This window comes from Nothoprocta perdicaria, unplaced genomic scaffold (genome assembly GCF_003342845.1).
Source record: "Nothoprocta perdicaria isolate Ctin4 unplaced genomic scaffold, notPer1 scaffold_318, whole genome shotgun sequence".
Taxonomy (NCBI): domain Eukaryota; kingdom Metazoa; phylum Chordata; class Aves; order Tinamiformes; family Tinamidae; genus Nothoprocta; species Nothoprocta perdicaria.
In genome coordinates, this window is record NW_020455553.1 from 35,336 (window position 1) to 55,492 (window position 20,157).

A 20,157-nucleotide genomic window follows, 5' to 3' on the forward strand; every position below is an offset into this window, starting at 1 on the left:
AGGTTTGACGCACATGGCCTCTGGGTTTCCTTTTATCAAATTCACTCTGCTTTTTGTAACCAGAAAAAATAAAAGAATAAAACCAAAATCCCATTTCTGTGCATCTGCAGTCTGTAAACACTTGTAGTCTGGTGCTGGTTTTGTTCATGAAGGGAGTTTGAAACCATCATGTGAAAGTGAAAATTCTTCATAGTGATCAAGGTTATTCTGTCTTGGGCATGTGGAGATTTGCTCTTGCTTCGTACTGCTTTGATTGCTATGTGAATATTTTTTGTTTATGTGTAGATAAACTGGCACGATGTGGAGCAACAAGTCAAATGAGGTGCCTTTACAAAATCCGAGGCATAACCAAACCAAGGATTCCACCAGAGGTAATGGTTTGGTCTGTTTTGTTGCTTTGTGTTTTTGTGTTTAAAAAAAAAAGGGTTTTTTTTTTTTTGAAATTTTGGGGGAATTTTAACAGATAAAGTTTTCTAACTTTTAACTGATAAAATTTGGAAGCAAAGACCATATGATGTTTGGCTTCTTTTCTGCAAGGACAGCAGTTACATACTCTGATCTTCAGAGTACTTGCAGATYTACATTAGAAATTACAAGTCTACTTTTTTTTAATGGCTTGGAGGAGGATCAGGGATAGAAACTGGGAACAGGCACCTCTTGAACCAAGTGTCTGAGTCTCTAGTGCAACTCCAAAGCGAAGGGCTCAAGAGCTCCAGATCCAGAATAGCAGCAGTGCATGGCCCTCGTGATGAATAACAGCATTTTTTGCCTCCCTGGGATGGAGGAAGCCTTTTAGCTTCTTGCAGCCATGATTGCCCTGTAATTTAGGAAAGAAAAGGAAAAAAGAAGCATAGAACGTCCTTGAGATGAAGACAGCTCTAGTCTGTAGAGCACTTGTCACATGTCAGCAGTCTGTGGTTCAAGATCAGRCATGTGACACAAATGATGACAAAACTTGACACCGGAAGCTGTTTTAAAAAATAGATGCATATTTTACCTCTAAAAGCACATTGTTCCAGATTGTGGCCCACGAAGCTTCTATTTTCTTTTCAATTTTATTTTTCTAATTATAAAAATCTGAAACTGAGGTGCTTTGTACATGTTTGGTTCAAACACCATCTCTCAAAGACGCAGCAAAGTTGTTTATGTGTTATTTCCTTATCTCTCCTCTTTCTTTGTATTGTTGCAAATACAAATTAACAACTTACAGCAAGGAAGATATTTCTTTTTTTTTAGAACAGTCTAGTACTATTCATCTCTATGGCCTTGGTTCACATTAATGTTTTGGATACTGTGTCTGTAAATCTTCAAGTCTGTATTTTTTTCTTAAGAATGGAGGCAGGCCTGAGTAAGTAAATATTTTTAAATGGAAGTGCTACAGCATACTACTGAACTAGATTGTGCTCTCTGTTTAGGTTAAAAGGCTGAAGAGGATTAGAGCCTCCTGCTAGCCTTTTGCTAACATTGCTTCTATTTTGTTTGTAATGGGTACAGTTCAAAAACATTAGCATTCAAAGTTCACATGCTCCAAGTCTGGCATCTGAGTAGCCTCTTCCACGTCTTCACGCTCAGTTTGCTGAAAAGGAAAATAAAAAAATGACAGTAGTCTAAACTATAGTATAATGGAAAAATACAAGATATTTGTGTTGTGGTAGATAACCAGCTTTTTATRTTATCTTCTGAATATCTTGTAAAATATGGGGCAGATTTGGCTTCAAGTGTAATAGTGCACTTAACCTAATTCCATGAACACATTACATTGTTATTTAATAGTTTATTGTTTTGTTAAAATGAATCTTGACTGATAACAGCTTATCACAGAGAAGAGATACAAGCTGGAATTGAGTAATGAGAAGAATTTGATTAGTGAGCCATTGAAAGTTGTTTTGAAGCCATTTTTTTCTTTCATTTTCCACATAATAATGAGAAACTTGTTCATGTCTTTCTACTCTAAGATCTAACTGCAGCATGGGCTACTTTTTCTCAGACTAAGGCAGCTGTAAGTAATTTCTTTTTCTTTTTCTTTTTTTTTTTTTTCCCCTACCCCCCCCTCCTCTTTTCACTTAGTGTCTATAATCATTTTAACCAAAGTATTATTGTGCTCAGTAGTTTGACCTGTAGGTAAGTGGAAAATAGGGAAATTGCTGGACTGCTTAGATGTTGGACATTTTGGTGTTTGTGTTTTTACACGCAGTACAGTATTGTTTTGCCACTGTAAGTTCAGTCTTGAGTATAGTAATACCTACAAAGTCTTGAGTATAACATTACCATAACTTCTATTTAAGAAAGTGTGTTGAGTTCTTGTTTTTCTGGAAAAAAAAAAAAACCTCCTTTACCTACCTAATACAGTCAGAGATTGCCTCTGTGCCAGTGTATTTCACATTCTTGCATGTTACTTTGAGCAATGGTTTGTTGCATTTCTGTGAGAACTTAACTTCACTGTTTATGATAATCTACTATATTTTCTGAATATTGGTGTCAGTGAAGCCGGACTGCTTTTTCTTGGAAATTTGGCCTTTTTTAATGCAGCTTTGTCTCTCTTGATGAAATAGCTGAATGTCAGTGTGGGGTTGTACATGTGGAAACCTATATCACACTCCATTTTGAGAGGAATGTTATAGAATTTATTTCAAGTGGAGTTAATATTTCATTGAGGCCAGGCATTAAGACTGTGAATAGCATGTTAGTATTCCTTTCTTCACAAAACCCTACTTATGCAAATACAACTATGCAGCAAAATCTAAGGTAATCTTTTTAAACTAATCTTTTTAATCTCATGTAATTTCTGGTCATAAGACTGTTTTGCAATAACAGCATTCAGAAGTTGCTTTCACTTATAGTTTCTTTCTTTATGAAAATGAGGAAAATCTTACCATATTAAAAATAAATAATTTTAACTTAAAAATTGCTAAGTTTTTTAATTTTTGTTACCTTTGATTTCTAGCTACGTCATATAGAGAACAAGCTGGAAATTGTTCCCACCAGCACAGCTGTATTTGATTCCATAATGGATGCCAAGAAGCCCTGTGCTAGCACTAGCAGGAAAATAGGCCGTAAGGGTATGTATTATTTAAGATATGGAATGTAAGACAGGGTAAAGCCCTGTCCCTCTCCATCCAGGTTGTCTCCAGTAAATGATCTTTATTCATGAAGGTCTAATGCCCAGGAGAAACTCACTTCTCCTTCCCTTAGAATGGGGGAAAAAAATGATGTCCTTGCCAAAGTCTTCTAGCTAGTGCCTGTGTGTTAGTGACCACTGTTCAMACTACTCTGATCCCCTTTATTTGTGGCCTTTAGGGTAACACCTGTATGTGCCTGTGTTATGTTGCAGTAACAATTCATACATTCTGATGCTTGTCAACTGTTACACCCTAGAGGATGCAGCCAACTGTTGTGTTCATAATTTCATTGTAGAAGAATATTTGCTTATAAGAAACTATCATGCTGACTTCAAGGGCTTTAGAATAGTTTGGCATTGGACAAAACCAGAGTCACCTCTAGTGGCCCTGCAGTCAGCTTACATAGCTTACTCAATTACTTCTGCTTAAGGTTTAACCCTTGCTGTCTCTYTAGAAATATTACCGCTTTTTCAAACATTTACTACCTTGCTCCTGCTATTTTGAATCTTGAATCCTGCCATCGTGGGGCTTGATTATTCAGAGCTCTTCCTAGAGAGGTAAGTCTAGGAATTCTAGGAATTCAAATTCTTTGGTTTCTGCTTCAGCTTCCCGCTCCTCTGGCCAAAATAAGTCAAGCAAGGAGAAGTCCTCACGCAGCCCTCTTCGAGCAACCACTCTTGAAAGCAACGTGAAGAAAAGCAACCGTGTCGAATTTCGTGAGCCACTGGCTTCGTACAGGTTAGTGCTGGGAGAATCGACTGCCAGAGAAAAATATGCTAAGACCAGAATTAAGCTACTACCAAAACCTGAAAAGCTTACCTTACCTACATACATTGGCAGTATATGGTGTGGATGAAAGTGCTTTCCTTTTCAAAAATGTTACAAATTATATTTTTGGTACAGTGAATAAGAATTTGAGGTTGAGGCTGTATAAAAAGAGGCTGAATCATCAAGTTGACGTGACTGTGGTGTCTGTGAGCTGCTGGATTTCTTAGGTATTTAGCTTCAGTAACAACAACTGAAAAGAATATTTCCTCGTGATTTTTTTCAGCTTTGTTTGATCTGTTCTTCATCATGAATTCTGAAATGTATTATCATAAGGCAGTGCAGAGCAAGAGCATTACTGAGGATGCATTCAGYTTTCATTATGCATGTTAGTATCGGAGAAGCCCCAAAACTAGGTCATCAAATGAGCAAGAACAGCTGGATCACGATAGAGAATCATACAGGCCATGGAACACGGTGGGGGTGAGGAATGGAGAAAAACAGTCTGTTTTATTTAGCCTCTTTTAGKACCGTGGAGAATGGAAGATGCCTCAAAAGTGGTATTTTTTTTGTTTGTTTGCTTCTTTTTAAGGACATTTTGCAGAATTAAACTGATTAGAATTGCTGTGATATCAGAGCACAGGGGACTTCTACCACAACTTCTTCACTCCTTGTGTTCCATCAGCAGTGTATGTTTTTCACACAGGCTTTATCCCRATAATAGCTAGATTGGGTTGGCAATGGGTTCTGGATGGATTCTATCATACACTAGCATATTGTTAGAAATGTGCTCTCAGTAARGGCAAATTGCTGCTGACTGATTAGAGTGGAGTTGAAACAGTGGTATTTTTTACATTCCTCTACATATCCATTAAAAATCTGATATTCTTGCACCTCAGTCAAAGTAGAAATGAAATGCATGGATGCTTGGTGTAGACTTGATTTCTTGTTAGCTGTAAGTTTGGATTCTTTTCCTTCCGTTCTTCATGTGAGCTTGATTTGACTCTATCATGTAAAGTTTGCCTGGGTTATTAATTGAACAGCTCTGTTGTGCAGTCTGTTTAAATGTCCTCTGTTTTAAATTACATTGACTCACTTTAACAGACTTAAAAGGACGAAATGGGAGCTGMTAGATTGTGCCATTATGTTAAAAAGAACAATTTGATTACAGGTCTGGGGATAAATTTGGGATTAAGATCAGAACTGCTACATTAATGTGGTACTCGTCCTGTAATAGATACTTAATGAAAGCTCAGCTTTTATAGTGTTGCTTGTCATGTTGTGTAGTAATCATTGTCAAATGTGTGCTACTAAGGAAAAAAGGTAGATGGTGTCCCGGTTACAGTATTACGATGTGGCTTAAGTGAGTTCTGTAAAAATGCTTGCAAAAGAATTAAACCAAGTAGCTTAGATGCAGAGTTCTCCCATATCCAGTCCCTCTTTAGTAAAAATATTAAATAGATTTTTGTCCTGACAGTGTGTTTGGCGTAATTGTGCTATATGTGCATAGCAAACAAGATGTGTGTGGTCTTCTTTAGCAAGAGAGAAGTCTCAGGTTTTGTTTCCTTTTATTTAAATGTTCCTGAGTTGTTTTTTTTCTCTTAAAGCTGCAAAAGTTCTGAGCACCCTTGGTTCTCCACCTTGCATCATCCTTCCCAAATGGAATTCACAGCAATCCTTGTTGTTCTCCCTTTAGTACCCATGTGTTTGGGTGGCTGTCTATCCAGATTTTACTTTCTAAGCAAGTAGTCTTTCTAACTATTCAGTTTTTGCCTTGCCAATTTGTTGTGTTCTCAATGAAGGACTACAATTAATATTTCTGCATAGATAAGTATGTAAAATATATTGAATGAGAAGATTTGTCCTAGCAAAAATATCTTTTCTTTATTTGATATTACAAAATTCCATATGTAATTAATATTTATTGCTCTGAAAAAAAAAAAGAGTAGGGAAGATGATGGCAAAAAAATGCTTAGTGATACTTACTAAGCTTCTGAGCACTCAGCTTTAAATTCATTGCAATGCTTCTTGTGGTTTTAGTGCTCAAATATAAGACAGGGGGTGTTTTAGTGCAGTTTTGAATAAAGAGCTTTCTCGGATTTGTCATATCTGCATTGTTTGCATTCAAACTCTGAAAGAACTTACCTGTGCAGTGAAGAGTGAGCCTAAGAAGCTGTTCTTTTAAGTAGTGGGTGGTAATAATTGCTAGGTTGCAAGTTCCTACACTTTTGTTTCTGATGTTGACCTTTTATTTTTCTTTTTTTTTTCTTTTTTTTCTTCCCTCCTTTATTTACATCAGGGATGCATTTGGTTCTGCATCTTACCAGAGTTCCAGCCATGTAGAGGCCAAGCGACTTTTGTCTAGTTTGGACTTCAGTGAAGCTGAAGGGAAGACTGAACTAGCAACTCRTATGATATATGACAGAGATGAACGGGATCTACACAGCAGAGACTTTGAAAGCCCAGGTTCCTCTGCTGCAGATGAGACTGTTGTTAGGTATTTGAATGACCGACCAGCAATTGATGCCTTGCAGAATAATGAGGTATTTTTTAAGGTTGCAACACCTCCTAGATTGGAAGAAGAAAAAAATAGTGGCTCCAGAGAGGAGAGGAGCACTAAAACCCCTGTGAGAAATGCATCCCAGGACACTGAACTGAAAGGGTTTCAAGTGGCAGCATCTTCCCCTTCTGCCACCAGCACCTCCAGTGCTCACAGACTGGAAATTTTGAAACGGCGGCAGCATGATGCGAAATTGGAGAAGCTGAAGGAGCGCATTCGGAAGCAGTGGGAGCAATCTGAAGAGCTGGGTGGCAGAGGGCAGCATTTGGGACATGCTGAGCAGCCCGTTGTCATCACAAATACAGAGAATGCAGTGACTCCCAAGGTCAGGAAAGTGGCAGCTGCACCTGCTGCTCCAGCATACAAAGGTACGTACGGGGGTACAGAATATTTGGCTGTTAGTTACACGTGGAGAAGGAGCAGAGTTCAACTTGTTGAGCAATATGTCAAAATATGGAAGTGACTCATAGCAGAGTGTGGGCAGTACAGCAGTGGATAGGATCATATGCTCACGGAAATGAACAAGAGGAGAAATTTGTGATTTTGCAAAAGTATGACTTCTTTTGGAATTCTTCCYTTCCTTTCTCACAAATTGCTATAAAAAGAAATCTCTAGATTACTGTTTATATTTACTCCGATACTTTTTTTTTTGTCTTTTTATGTTCGTAGAATTTAGTAGCATTGTGTGTACTGGAAAATTGTCTTGCACTCTGTAGTTCTTCCCTTCGTCCAGTCTGTTCTTCAGCTCTTGTCAGGCTGGTATAGTATTTTTTTTTTTCCTGTTTCATTTTCACAAAGTAAAGTAGGTGTTTTTGCTTGTCAGTTCCCTTACACCACCCCCAAAAAAAGCTTTCTGTATGTTTTGCAGAGTTGTTTTAAACTCTTAAATTGTTTATTTTCAGGTTTCAATCCTGCCGAAACAAAGATTCGTACTCCAGATGGAAAGGTCTGGCATGAAGAAGAATTTCATATTAGCCAGGAGTTGTATAGAGATATAGCACTGCAGTTAACGGGTGAGATACAGGCTGAATTTATTAGGCCATGCAGACTTTTCTCTAAGACGCAGATAAATTTATTTGGTACAAAGTCACGGAACTAAAAAATAGAAGAAATGAGAGTTAAATATGTTTTACCTTCTGTCCACAAGAGATGTAACTGGCTGAACACTAAAAAGAAAAAAATCTTCTCTCCCATTTCTTTATTAAAAAATGATTATATATGGGGATATATAGGTAGCTAATGGTGGTAGTAATGGTGGTAGTCGGGTGGTAATAATACATACCGTGGAGTTCAGCTGCATTGAGCATTGTGTTTCTTTCAGAGGAATTGGTGTCCTCCAAAAAGTGAGATTTCTGTTTTACAGAGGTAATTAACTGCTGTAGCACAGTTATTGTGCGACTTCGGGGAGGGGACAGGGAAAAAAAAAGTGATTTTTTTTTTTTTTTTTAGGCAATGAGCTCATTTAACAGCATGGGTATTTTGGATGCTTAAGACTATAAGGCAAAAACCCCATCTTTGTTCATTTTCAGCTATGGAAAGCTGTTCTATCACTGACAGCTCTTTTCTCTAGCTAGCCTAGGGTTGGGTGCCCAAGTGTGCTGTTTAATTTGCTAGACTGCTTACAGTGAAGTGCTGTAAGATTGAATTGCTTTTGACTGACCGACTTGAGGGGARGAGGGAGATCAGAGGAATGAAAAGGAAGGGCTTAGAAAATAAAATTCTTTGAGGACCTCTAGCTTTACAGCTTAAGAGGATGCTTCTTGTGTAGCAAAAATAACTTCTCATTTAGTCAAAACATATTTAAGACAGTGGCTAGTAGCTGGTGTGGAAATGATCAGACTTCGGTTTTCTTTCGCTTGTACAGCTTGTCAGGGCACTGAGGAGTTTTTCAGGAACCACTCAGAAGTTGAGAAAGGGCAGCCACTTCTTTTTCAATAAAATTGTTGTGCATATATTCAACACCAATCCATGAATTTATGCCACATTTCTCAAAATTTCTAGGTTACATTAGCATATCTTTTTAGTTTTGACAAACTTAGTATGAATTACTCATGAGCTCTGCATAGAAATCCAAATGTGAGAGTCTTATGTGTCCAATTAGGCATTTAGGTTGTGTTTTCAGAGGACTTCTGTCAACAAAAGCAATGAGCTGTGTGGGTGCTCAGCCATGTGCCTATCCCTATGCCCATTGTAATGACAGTGACTTTATAACCAAAGTTATGGCAGTAACAGTGCCAGGACTGGCACTCTAGGTTGGACTCTAGGCGAGTCCCATACTTAGGACTGACCCACCTAGAATAAAACTGCTGTAATGTGAATAGACTCAGGAGGAAGCAGCTTGTGGGGTCTTACAGTGGAGAGCCTGTTGGCCAAGGCAGGAGGTGAAGAGACTGCAAACAGTCACTGAAGCCTCTGCTTCTTAGAGCTCATGTATCAAATCCATCTGCCTTGCATTGGTTGGCAGGTGAAAGATGACTGGAAAAATTGTGAGGAAATAATGTAAAGAGTATAAYGGACTCTTTAAAAACCCATTCCCATACCCCAATGTCTTACTTTCTCTGTGGACATCCATTAGGTGGGTTCAGCTGAAATTAGGATCTGTCCAAGTTAGTATTGCCATCTAAATAGCGAGGTTTCAAATCTGTCAGCTTTGCCTTTAGTCAGCGTTCCTGGTAGCTCCGAAGCCTGGTTGTGTTGTTAGGCAGAGCTCAGTGATAAAGAAGAATTCTGCTTCGCTGGGCGCCTTCCGGGCCGCGTCCCGCAGGGAGCGGAGCGCCCGCGTGTTCACTTCCCCGCTCCGCCTGGAAGGAGCGGGTGGATGCGCCCTCACGCAGTCACAGGGAGGCAGCAGCCCCTGTCCGAGGAGTGAAGCAACCAGGTCTCCTTGGGGAAGGTTAATACTGGAAAACGCAACRCCTTTAATAGAAGGGAACCAGCAGTTTTTCCTGTCAAACTGGGAAAAGTGAAGAGGAACTTTGTAAAGATTTCTTATGACTGTTGTCTGTGGCTTTGCTGTGTTCTGGTGGGCAGGTAAACAGTGCTTAGTTCAGAGTGTTATAATGTCTTAGGGGAAAAAAAACAGTATACCACCCCAAATTATTATAGGGTAGTATTATTACGTATTTTTGAGCTTTGAAGCTCCAGGGAGCATCTTAAAATGCTTAACACAAAGGTAATTGGTCTCACTGTCTGATCCGGGAGAATGAGTGATTTTTTTTTTGTTGCATTTCTGAGCTCTGCTTCTCCAAGATAAACGTTGAAGCAAACTTGCCTTTACATGTTTGTTCTTTCCCATGGAATATCACTTAACAGTTCTCTTGTTTTCAGAGGATTCAACGGTGAAAGAAAGACCTAGTGAGAGAAACAAAGAGAAAAAAGCAACCAGACCAGTACGGAAAGTTCAAAAACTGACACGATTGCCAAGTCCAGAATCCAGACAAGGTGACAAACACTACTCCTAGGGTGGGAAAGCTGTTTTATACACTTTAGAGATGAATTTGCTCTGAAGAAATGGGTGTGGGATTAAATGAAAATAATGTTTTTGAGTTCTTCTTCGATTCTTTACTAATGAAGAATTCTTATTTTAATTTTTGCAGCTGTCTTAAACATCCACTCTATGTTTGGTATGGATGGGTTACTGTAGAGCAGTTCTTTATAGTAGAAAGTGAAATTATAACTGTACCATAGGATTTTCTGACTGCTCCTTAGGGGTTTAGTTGTGTAATCCTTTATATTGTGAGTAACGGAAGAAATGGGAGGAATTCCACCTTTTTTTCCTATCTGCTTTCAGTTTTCAAATGAAGTAAGCAGTTAAGAGAGCAGTCACACTGAGGATATTTTTTTTCTTTGAATACCTGCAAGGTATGTCAAGGTAGTCATGTCTTGCACCTTTAAAGGACATATATTTCTCCTTATCTACAGTGAGGCATAACCAGTGAATATCTATTTTTGTTAAAGAAAGCCTATAAGCAAAAAAGGTGCTTTGAAAAAACAATAAATTATTACAATGCATTTGTACATGCTGTAAATACTGAAGCAGTGTGTAAATACCATCTTGTGGTATTTCTGTGGTATTTAAACACCACGTTGTGATCATTACTAGCACCTGAAACTGGAAMTAAATGTTTGAATTTGCTACTTCCTGTGCTGATCAATTAATATTTAAAGAATGATACTAAGCTAGCTTTTAGAAATTTGTGACAGTCACTAATGAGAGAGGAGCCCAGAGCCTGTTTCATGTTTCAGTGGCACTGGCTGCTCTGCACTAGGGCACTAAATGTGGGGAGAATGATGCCCGGAAATCCCGAAAAGAGAAAGAAGCAGCAGCTCTGACTCSGTGGCTCGTCAGGGATGGTCCATCCTCCTCCAGCCCTACCAGTARGAAATTGCTCGACGCAGCCAAGAGTATAAATAGGCACAGCTCRTGTTCTGCTCCCTTAGCTCATTTTAGTTCTGGCAGCTGCCTTGAAATAGAAGATGRGTTTTTCCACTGCCTTTTTGAAGGAGCCCGGGAGTATCTGAGAAGAGCGAGTTAGGCAGAGAACCCCTTTGCCTGAGGCATCTTTCTACAAAAGAGGCTTGTAGTAGTAACGTGTTCCCAGTGAGAGAGTTGTAAAATGTTTGGATAGTTTACAGTCCAAGCAGAAAGTACTTGGCAGTAAATGGATGAAATAATGGATTACAGGCTTCTTAGTGAACATTTCCCTGCTCTGGTTAAGAAAAAGGAGGAGGAGAAGAGTGAGGACCTGGAGTGTTAAAGCACTGTTGATCTGCTGTGCTGGATTCCACTTTAAGTCCTACAGAGCCCTGGATTACAGTCCCTTTTTGTTTCCTACTTYCTATGTTGTGTTCATGTAGTGCATGGACTTGTTTGTTAAAGCAATGCTGGCAAAAATAAACACTGAAATAGTGGTTTAATATGAACTGGATGTATTCAAGCTATTTTTATTAAGGGGAAAAAAAAGTGATCTGAACTAGATAATTCATGCTTTATTTTTGTGATGATTTTTTTCCAAAGCACTTCAAGAGGAGTTTTTCAAAACATAATTAATGGTATTGAAAGGCAGTGGGAAGAAAAGTGAGTTTGTTGAGTTCAGTATTTAATCTAACCAATGTTTGGTTAAGATGCCATTGTGCCAGTTGTCATCATTTAATTGATTGATCATTTAATTTCATCAGATCAAATGATACTGCAGGGCAGCCTGCTCCTGATTTAAGTATCAGCGAGTAGGGTAATAGCTCAGCTTTTTTTTTTCTGGATGCAGAAATCCCAGTTAGAGGACATTGCAGTAGAGTTGCTTAGGACAATTGCTGCTTGGTGTTGTTACATCCTCATGAGACTCTTGTCTTTAGGATTGTCTGTTTAAAAGTTCTTTCTAGAAATTTGGTTTGCATTCTCTGAATGCAAAGATAAGTCTGGTTTAATGCCCTGCCTTTGCTTTTGTTCTTTCTTGACATTTTCCTGTGCAGATAGAGCTGCTTTTCAATAATCGATAAATATTTCACCTCTTCCTCCAGTAACAACCTACAAAGTTTAGACCTATATAAGCCTTTTATTTTCTTCAGATTTTGTAGGGCATTAATAGACTACAAGATATTTTGAATTTTTGCATTGTGTCATGTGTGGACACGCAGCACATCTCATGCTTCTGTGATTCAGCTGTGGAGCATCTTCATGGTGCATCACCGCTGCGTAACTGCTCTGTAGCTGCAGCTGTACCGCTCATGCAGAGCTAAACCGGGGCTCTTGCTGTAGGTAGCAGTGGGTAACAGTTGCAATACATACCTATCTTGCTTTCTGTGCCCATCTAGCTCGTGACTTTTTTGTCTTGCAGGTGGTAACTATGTAATAAGTGCATCTTCTTGGCGGGAAGGACAAAAGCTGGTAAAAAAGATACTAGGTCCAGCCCCCCGACTAGAAGCAGACAGAAGAGCTGTATCTAGTGACAGAACAGGACGGGAGAGAGCTACAAAATCTGGTAAGTTGTACTTTGTYACTGTACTTGTTTCTTTTTTTTTGTTTTATTGTATAAATGTGCATGTCTGTAAAGTTAAGCAGACTCCTGAAATAGGATGTAATCCGTTTTATTTACTTCATAACYCCGATTTTTAACATTTACTTTTGAGGGAGGGTAGCAAGAGAGGAGGAGGACAAGAGAAGTTATCTAAGTTTATAGTTGTGATGCATAATTTTCTGCCTGCGTGGATAGGAAACTTTTTTGGTGTCGTGGGAAGTGTGCACTGCCCAACTTGACACATGATACATACGCATGCTGCTATACAGGTGCTCAAGAACTCAGGAAAAGTTTGGAAACGGAGTTGGAAAAGAATGGATTGCATACATATACATCTCATTCATATGAGGAAGAACTTCTTTACTGTGAGGGTGACAGAGCCCTGGGACAGGCTGCTCACCGAGGCTGTGGAGTCTCCTTCTCTGGGGGTCTTCWAAACTCACTTGGATGCCACCCTGTGCCACGTGCTCTAGGTGCCCTGCTCGAGCAGGGGGGTTGGACTAGATGATCTCTAGAGGTCCCTTCCAACCTTAACCATTCCGTGATTCTGTGATATAGTCTGAGTTTGCCTCTTGAGGCTAGTGGAAAAAGGTAAATGGTCCACAGGCCGTATGAATTTTGCAGATGTACTTCATATTTGTTATACGTATTATTCATATAATAYTGTGCCAACTGAGTTAAGAAGTCAAAAGTATCTGTCTGAGGCTGTTTAAAGGTCTGTGAAGTTGCATGCAGAGTTAAATCTGGTAAAGTTTTCATTTGTAGTAAATATGCAGCTGAGTTTTAACAAAGATGTCATTTTTTTTGGCTGTATTTATCAATCTCCATCATGACTGCAGCCTTTTTGACAGTTTCTCATCACTGCTGTGTATCTCATCCCTCTTCCATCCTCATTTTTTCAGCTGTTTCAGTATGACGTGTATTTTCCAAATTTGATTTTTACTTGAAATATTTGACTCATTATTTTTAACAGGCCGTATTGGAAGGACAGGTTCAGATTCTAGGCTGGATGTTACCCACAAAACCTCTTCCAGAAGTTCTGAAAGGTCAAGGAGTAAAGTGCGGTCTGAGACTAACGTGAAGAAACGGGAATCTTCGCGTCCAGATGATAACCAAGGAGATCACACTTCCTTAAATAAGGACTTCCTGCCAGTGGAGATACGTGGAATTCTTGATGACTTGCAGTTGGATTCCATGAGTACAAAGCAAGAGAAAGATGTGGAAAAGCAGAATCAGAAATGTGTTTTGCCTGCACAAAATGCCAGGAGCCACAGTCCGACCAAAAGGAAACCAGACAAGCTAGCTCCGAGCGAGGAGCCACAGGTGACCTCCAAGAAACGACACTACGATACGGATGAGGTTCGTCAGTACATTATTAGGCAGCAAGAAGAGAGGAAGAAGAAGCAGAACGAAGAGAAGAAAGCACAAAAGGAGGCAACAGAACAGAAAAACAAAAGACTCCAAGAGCTCTACAGAAAGCAGAAGGAGGCTTTTACTAAAGTAAAGAATGTGCCACCTCGTGAGCATTCTGCAGCCATACGGTTACAGGAAACTTATTCGAAGCTACTGCTGGAACGGACGTTTCTGGAAGAGCCAGCTCAGGTGCCCACAGTGCAGGAAACACAGGTACAGCTGACGCGTGGGTGGCAGCTCTTTGCCTCRGTCATATGTTTAGGAAGGTCATGATTTCTCCTGATGCAGTCAGGAGACAGGGCAKAAAGCAAGCTCTGAAAGCAGCTTTTGCCTATAAGATACAGTGGCTTTGGTCCAGACCTCCTGCTAGTGACTGCTGCTCAGGACAGCAGTGCCTGCCAGGAATGCGAGTGGAAATCATCTTTCGATTATGAATAGAAACACAGTTATAAATAGAAACAGAGTTCAGAATATTAACTAACAATCAGCCGCAGTGGTTGGTCCTTAAGAAATTGTAAATGTAAGTCAGACCATGAATTAAGGGCTTTGAATTAAAGGTTACTGTCATTTAGCCACACTGAATCAGCAGAGAGTTAAGTAACTTTGCTAGTCAGAAGCTAAATATGAAAGAAGATTGATATTTTTTGATGTGTTCACTTGAACCAGCTTAGTGTACAAGTAAAGTTGAATCTGTCTTGTGTTTTTAAGTCTGTGTGTGGTGGGAAAAATGCAATACTACGTAATTATGAGACATGAGCTGCTAAAACTCCTACAGACTTTTGAAAATGTATTCTTCTTGTTACCTTCATTTTTAGGCCCGACCTGCTTATCAGCCATCTGGAGAATCTGACAAAGAAAACAAGGCTCAGGAGCGTCCTCCCAGTGCATCTTCAAGTAGTGACATGTCGCTCTCGGAGCCTCAGCAGCCGCTGCTCAGGTGAGCAGTTATGGGCCATTAGAGAGGGGGGAAATAGTGCAGCTCTACTCGTAGGTTCATGTACTATATAATTGTCTTTATGACACTTCTATTGCTTTGCTCAATGAGGAGGAAACTGATGCGGGAAAGTATATGAAAATGTAGGTTGCTGGTATTTAATGAGTCTAAAAAGTGAATGACTGTTACTGTGTAATATTTGTTGACCTCAGAGTTGTGCATTTCATATCAGGAGACTATATTTCCTTTGCCATGGCCAGCAGGCAATAGCCACTGATCATGTAAATATCTGACAGTTTTTCTTGCTTGATTTTCTTGGTTTTTTTTTTCCATCTCATCTCCTAGCTTGAATCAGGTCTCTAATTACTCTCCTTAAAGTACCAAATACCCGTGCTTTTGCTTCAACTACTCTGTTCCTGTTTTACCACTATTCCTACAACTATTCCTGTTTTACCACTCATCCCATTTTTAATTGTGCAGTGTCTCATCAGAGTTCCTCCGACTGTAAGCTGGTGTGCATAGACAAACAGTTTATGAAAGTAATAATCCTAAGGTTTCTTGCACACCCTTGTTTTTCCAGTTGTGCRTATGTGCATTCATTTTTAATAAGAAAATTAAATCAATGTCATCTTTGATTGTCCTTACTTAGAAAGTCAGTTTTGATTTGTCTAAATTCAACAAGACCTCTTTCTATTCTAGAAAAGTTTGACTAGGAAGATTATCTAGAATTATGTACAACATAGCATCTTATGGTTTAGCAGCCTAAGTTTTGTTAGTTTGACATCCTAATGTTAAAGTAAGTGTAGCTAGAAATAATAGGGGAGAGCCTTGATTAAACAATGCTCCATGCATTATTTGGAAAGCCTCATAGTAAGTAGAAGAAGAAGATTTTGTGTGGAATATTGCAGGTTTCTTGTTAGTTGGATGCCATGCAAGTGATATTAGCAAAGGAAGCTCCAAGTCTGCATCTCTGGAAGAGCTATCCATTTACAGAGATCCTTTTATGGTAATTGGAGCTATCTGTAAATAAGAAGGTTGTCTTACAGTGTTTTAAACATGCTTGTATTTCCAATTCTCCCTTCTTCTGACTGTGCTTGGTGGCTGCCGTAAGTAATAGCTGCAGTGAGACATGGTCTGGGTACAAGCAGAGGGGGCAGTCTGCAACCAAGAAATCCTATGTGATGGGATAGAGGGAAGGGGAAGTCTCCTCACTTTTCAAGTCAGGAAGCTTGTAGGGAACAAAAAAAGCTTTTTGCTGATGATTAAGAATATTCAGCTTGTTACAACTCTACTTCACACTATATAATGTAAGCAGCACTTGAACTTTGGAGTTGCTCTGTCTTTTRTAATACTTGTCTTTAACATCCTGCAACTGTTTCCTCTCTCATTTTCTCCCCCTCTTGATAATTCTTCCTCAAATTAATTCTTTCTAGAAAATAAGCTTAACCTGAAATCACAGTACTCATAAAATCACCAACTTAAACATTGACTCTTCATTTCAGAAGTGATTTGATGGAGCCTGCCTGGGTGCAGCCTGACAGATTAAGCCCAAGAGTCCAGTGCGCTCGCTCTCAAGCTCATGTGGGTTCAAATGGAGGCCCTTGCTCTCAAAACTGGAGTCTGGAGCAGATGGGCCTTTTGTCAAAGGAGTGTGACACCCTGTTGACAGGCAGCAGAAGCCACGCTGCAGCAGCAGCRTCGTTGACGTTGGCGTCGCAGCCATTCCTGAATTCATCTGTTACGCAGCAAAATCTCTTAGGAAAACCTACTGCTAACCAATATAAGAGCAAACTGGATCGCATTGAAGCTCTGAAAGCTACGGCTGCTTCCCTTTCTAGCAGGATTGAAAGTGAAGCCAAGAAGTTGGCTGGAGCTGGCATCAATTATGGCACCATGTGGAACTTGGACCGTGAATTCCTACAAGAGAACCAGGATGATGGGCGCTGGGCAAAGGCTGTAAGTCCTCCTGTGAGAGAGGAAAATGAAGATGCTTTTTCAGCYAGAATTCAAAAAATGCTGGGCACCTGTGTGTCTCATACAGCCTTTGATGATAACCTTCCTGGAGTAAACAACCTTAGTGAATTTAAAAAGCTCCCTGAGGTGATCAGGCCTCATACTGCTGCAGTCAGCCTTGGGATGAGATCCCCTGCTGCTAACAGACATGAAGGGATACTGGGACATTTCTCCAAGAGACAAACTGACTCCCCAGGGCACGAAAGYCAGGCTTATGGTCAGAACAAAACAGTAATTCCTTACGAGTCCAGCATAGACTCCATCAGTGAAGGGCCCCTCTTGAGTGAGGAAAGCCTCTCGGAAGAGGAGGGAGGCCGACCCACRCAATCCCCCCTGGAGATGCTGGAGGCATTAAAAGAGAAGGACTTCTGTGTTCGGGAGAGAAGTGCTTTTGAGCCCATTAAAGAGTTTCAGAAAGAAGCAGGAAAATATTCGCCACTTTTCACTCACACAAGTGGCTCGCATAGCAAGGGGCCATGGGAGGAGCTGGCGAAGGGAAGTCCCCACAGCGTCATCAACATCTTTGCAAAAAGTTACCAGCTTCACGGAAAAGGTAAGGAGAAGAAATGGGAGTGAAAAAGAACAAGCTGTCATGAATCACAGATGGGGAATAAATCTACATAAGACTTCTTTACATAACTCTTGAATAATGAATGATTCCCTGATTTTTTTTTCCTTTTTTTTTCCCTAAAAAGAAAATCCCTTCTTTTGGAGGAAGATTATTTTTATGTTAGACTGCTGTATATAATTCCATATTGGTAGCTGCCCCATTTTTTGGGCACTATTAATGATAAAAATGGAATTGGTACATCTGGGCCAGTTCTATGTCTGTGATACATCTAGAATAATAAAACATTTAATGCAMATTAAATGTATTAAGTTAACCTGCAGTTACTCAGATATGAATGCAAAATTTACAGTTATCCAAAGTTTTATACTAAATTGCCCAGGTTGGGTTTGGAAATTGGTGTTTTTGTGATGCCTGGCTTCCCCATATGATTTCATTTGTAGAAATCTGCCAAGACTTTTCTTGTCCTAAAGTCACTTAACTGTGTCTCTCCACGTTGTGTTTACCTCAACTCTGTACAAATACCATCCTTGTATTTTTTTTTTTCTCAGTCTAGCACCTTTCAGACCATCTTCCTGGCTTCTAGCTTGTAAGTGTTTAAAGAAATACCTGAAAGACATTTTTGGTGAGATGTAGTCCTGCCATTTTTGACTTTCAGTTTCTTTTTTGTTATTGTGGGGATAAATGGAGCCACTAGGAAGAAGAGACCCTGTTTTTGAGAGCATGCAGCTTCCTACTCTGTAAGAATTCCCAATCATCTGCAATAACATCCCATCTTGTCTTTCATTTAAGGCAGAAGGATGAAATTTATGTGTGTCCTGAATCTCTTTACACACAGTTTGTGCTGAACCTGCGTGTAACTTTTGCTGTGGCTGAAAGCTGAGTGCTTTTCCTTTGCGTTTTTATTCATATGAGTTATTTGATAATGCCTCTGTGAACTGTGTGAGGTGTTCACTGCTCGTGAACTTCAGTAGCTTCAGCAGCTATTTGATTTTTGAGAGGATAAGGTTTTGGTAAATCAATAGGAAATATTTCTTCCTTAAATGAGCACATTTCAAGCATTAATTGCTCATTTTAATGTTTTATTTGATACAGGATGTTTTGTTTGCTTTTCTTTTTTATTCAGAATTATTTCTTCATTTTATGAATACTGTTTCTCTTGCCTTGAATTCCACGTTTTGAGAAGGAGTCTTTTTCAATAAGTTAATTTATATCACAGAAACACAAAATAGTTGAGATTAGGCTTCCTGTGTTCATGTTATTAATTTATTTTTTTATAAAGATGACTTCATTTAYGTTTTCTGCAGAAAGTTCTACTTTCAAGTGCCATGCAGTTCAAAAATATGTTTGTTAGCTTAGCTAATGAAGTAGCCTCTACTCTTTCACAGATGAGGAAGGCTGTGCTTGTTATTCGATATTAAAGCTGGCATAGGAGGTCTGTACTAATATTCTGCTGCTGTTTTCATTTCAAAAAATCTTTGTAACTCAGAGTGATTGGAAATTTTTTAATTTCTACAACTTTACCATCTGTTTGGTGCAAATTGCATCTAATTTTTTTTTTTTTGGTCTTTTYCCTCTCTTTGACCACATTGCAGTGTTTGATGAGAGGCCGAGTGGAGCGTGCGCCCTGCTGCGGCCGTTGCTCCCTGCAGTCAGCCCTCCAGAGAGCATCGTTTCTTACGAAGAYGATTTTGCCTCGTCGCAGGGAAGTAGCACTTTGACAGACAAAAAGATTGCACAGGACCTCAGGTAACTGTATTTCAGCCTCCTCGCAGAAATCAGCATCCAGAGTTTCTGAGAGAATTAATGCAAYGCTTGTTTCTGTTGGACATATTTTCTGTTCTGCTGCATCATACTGGTGACCCTTAAAGTATCAAGCAGCATGGCTTGGAAACAAAGGCTAGTATCAGTTGCTCTTGATAGGTGTTTTGGGTTAATTAATGTGGCAGGTAGCTTTGTAATCAGGTGAAAATCACTTCTCCAACCTTTGTAGCTGTTAAAATCCCCATTGGTTAGTCTTTGCAAAATCATGAAAGGAATAAGATCTGTAAGTGTTAAAATAATAACTTCAGTACTTGATACATTGTAAAAACTCTGGAATTGTGGTTAAGGTTTCAGTAAGTGCTTTGTAATGGGCATGTAAAGTTTATGTAGGGAGTTTTAAAACCTTTTCTCTTAACTAAGATGACTATAAATCCTACAGTTTCCAATTTGTTAGCAGCTTATTAAATTTCTTAAAACTACTTTTTTGAATGAGATATATTTCCATATTTTGTATGCCACAGATATTGTGTTTGTTTTATATTTTTACTTCAGAAGAGAGGAAGATAAAAACCGTTCTTGTGTGTTGAATAAGCTGCAAAAAAAGCTTTCTTTCTGGTTAAGCTTTTGATGTTTGTTTGTGTTACCCCRGATATAATGCATTACCCGGACTCCCCTTTTTTAATTATTTTAGAACTCTTTACTGAAAACCATTCATCTTTCTGTAAATTTATTGATATTATCAGGTGTCCATAGCCTGTAAAAAAAAAAAATAAAATGAAAGGCAAGTTTTTGGAGTCGTTTTGGTTTAGTCCAAGTCTGTAATCAAATAACCATTAGWTTGCATCTGGAAGGTTGTTTATTATCCATCTCCTATTACCTTATAGTATAAGAAGTACATTTCAGTATGTTGAATTTTTGGTCAAACCTCTTAATGTCTTGTTACCATTTTTAATTTCAAAATCAATACTTTTGATGATGGCTTTATAATAAGACTTATTTGGTGTAGC

The 20,157-nt window shown here is 39.2% G+C and overlaps 1 protein-coding gene across 1 annotated transcript in view; it reads left to right on the forward strand.

The window, feature by feature from the left end:
* Positions 1-298: 298 nt before the first annotated feature.
* Positions 299-20,157, forward strand: part of CEP350 (centrosomal protein 350) — a 59,798-nt gene continuing 39,939 nt past the window's right edge. The window contains exons 1-12 of the mRNA XM_026042905.1: positions 299-371; positions 1,956-1,999; positions 2,945-3,084; positions 3,696-3,857; positions 6,184-6,812; positions 7,347-7,457; positions 9,772-9,885; positions 12,279-12,422; positions 13,432-14,084; positions 14,687-14,808; positions 16,308-17,371; positions 18,982-19,135. Coding sequence (XP_025898690.1) covers positions 299-371; positions 1,956-1,999; positions 2,945-3,084; positions 3,696-3,857; positions 6,184-6,812; positions 7,347-7,457; positions 9,772-9,885; positions 12,279-12,422; positions 13,432-14,084; positions 14,687-14,808; positions 16,308-17,371; positions 18,982-19,135 — 3,410 coding nt within the window. The remainder of the gene's footprint in view (positions 372-1,955; positions 2,000-2,944; positions 3,085-3,695; positions 3,858-6,183; positions 6,813-7,346; positions 7,458-9,771; positions 9,886-12,278; positions 12,423-13,431; positions 14,085-14,686; positions 14,809-16,307; positions 17,372-18,981; positions 19,136-20,157) is intronic.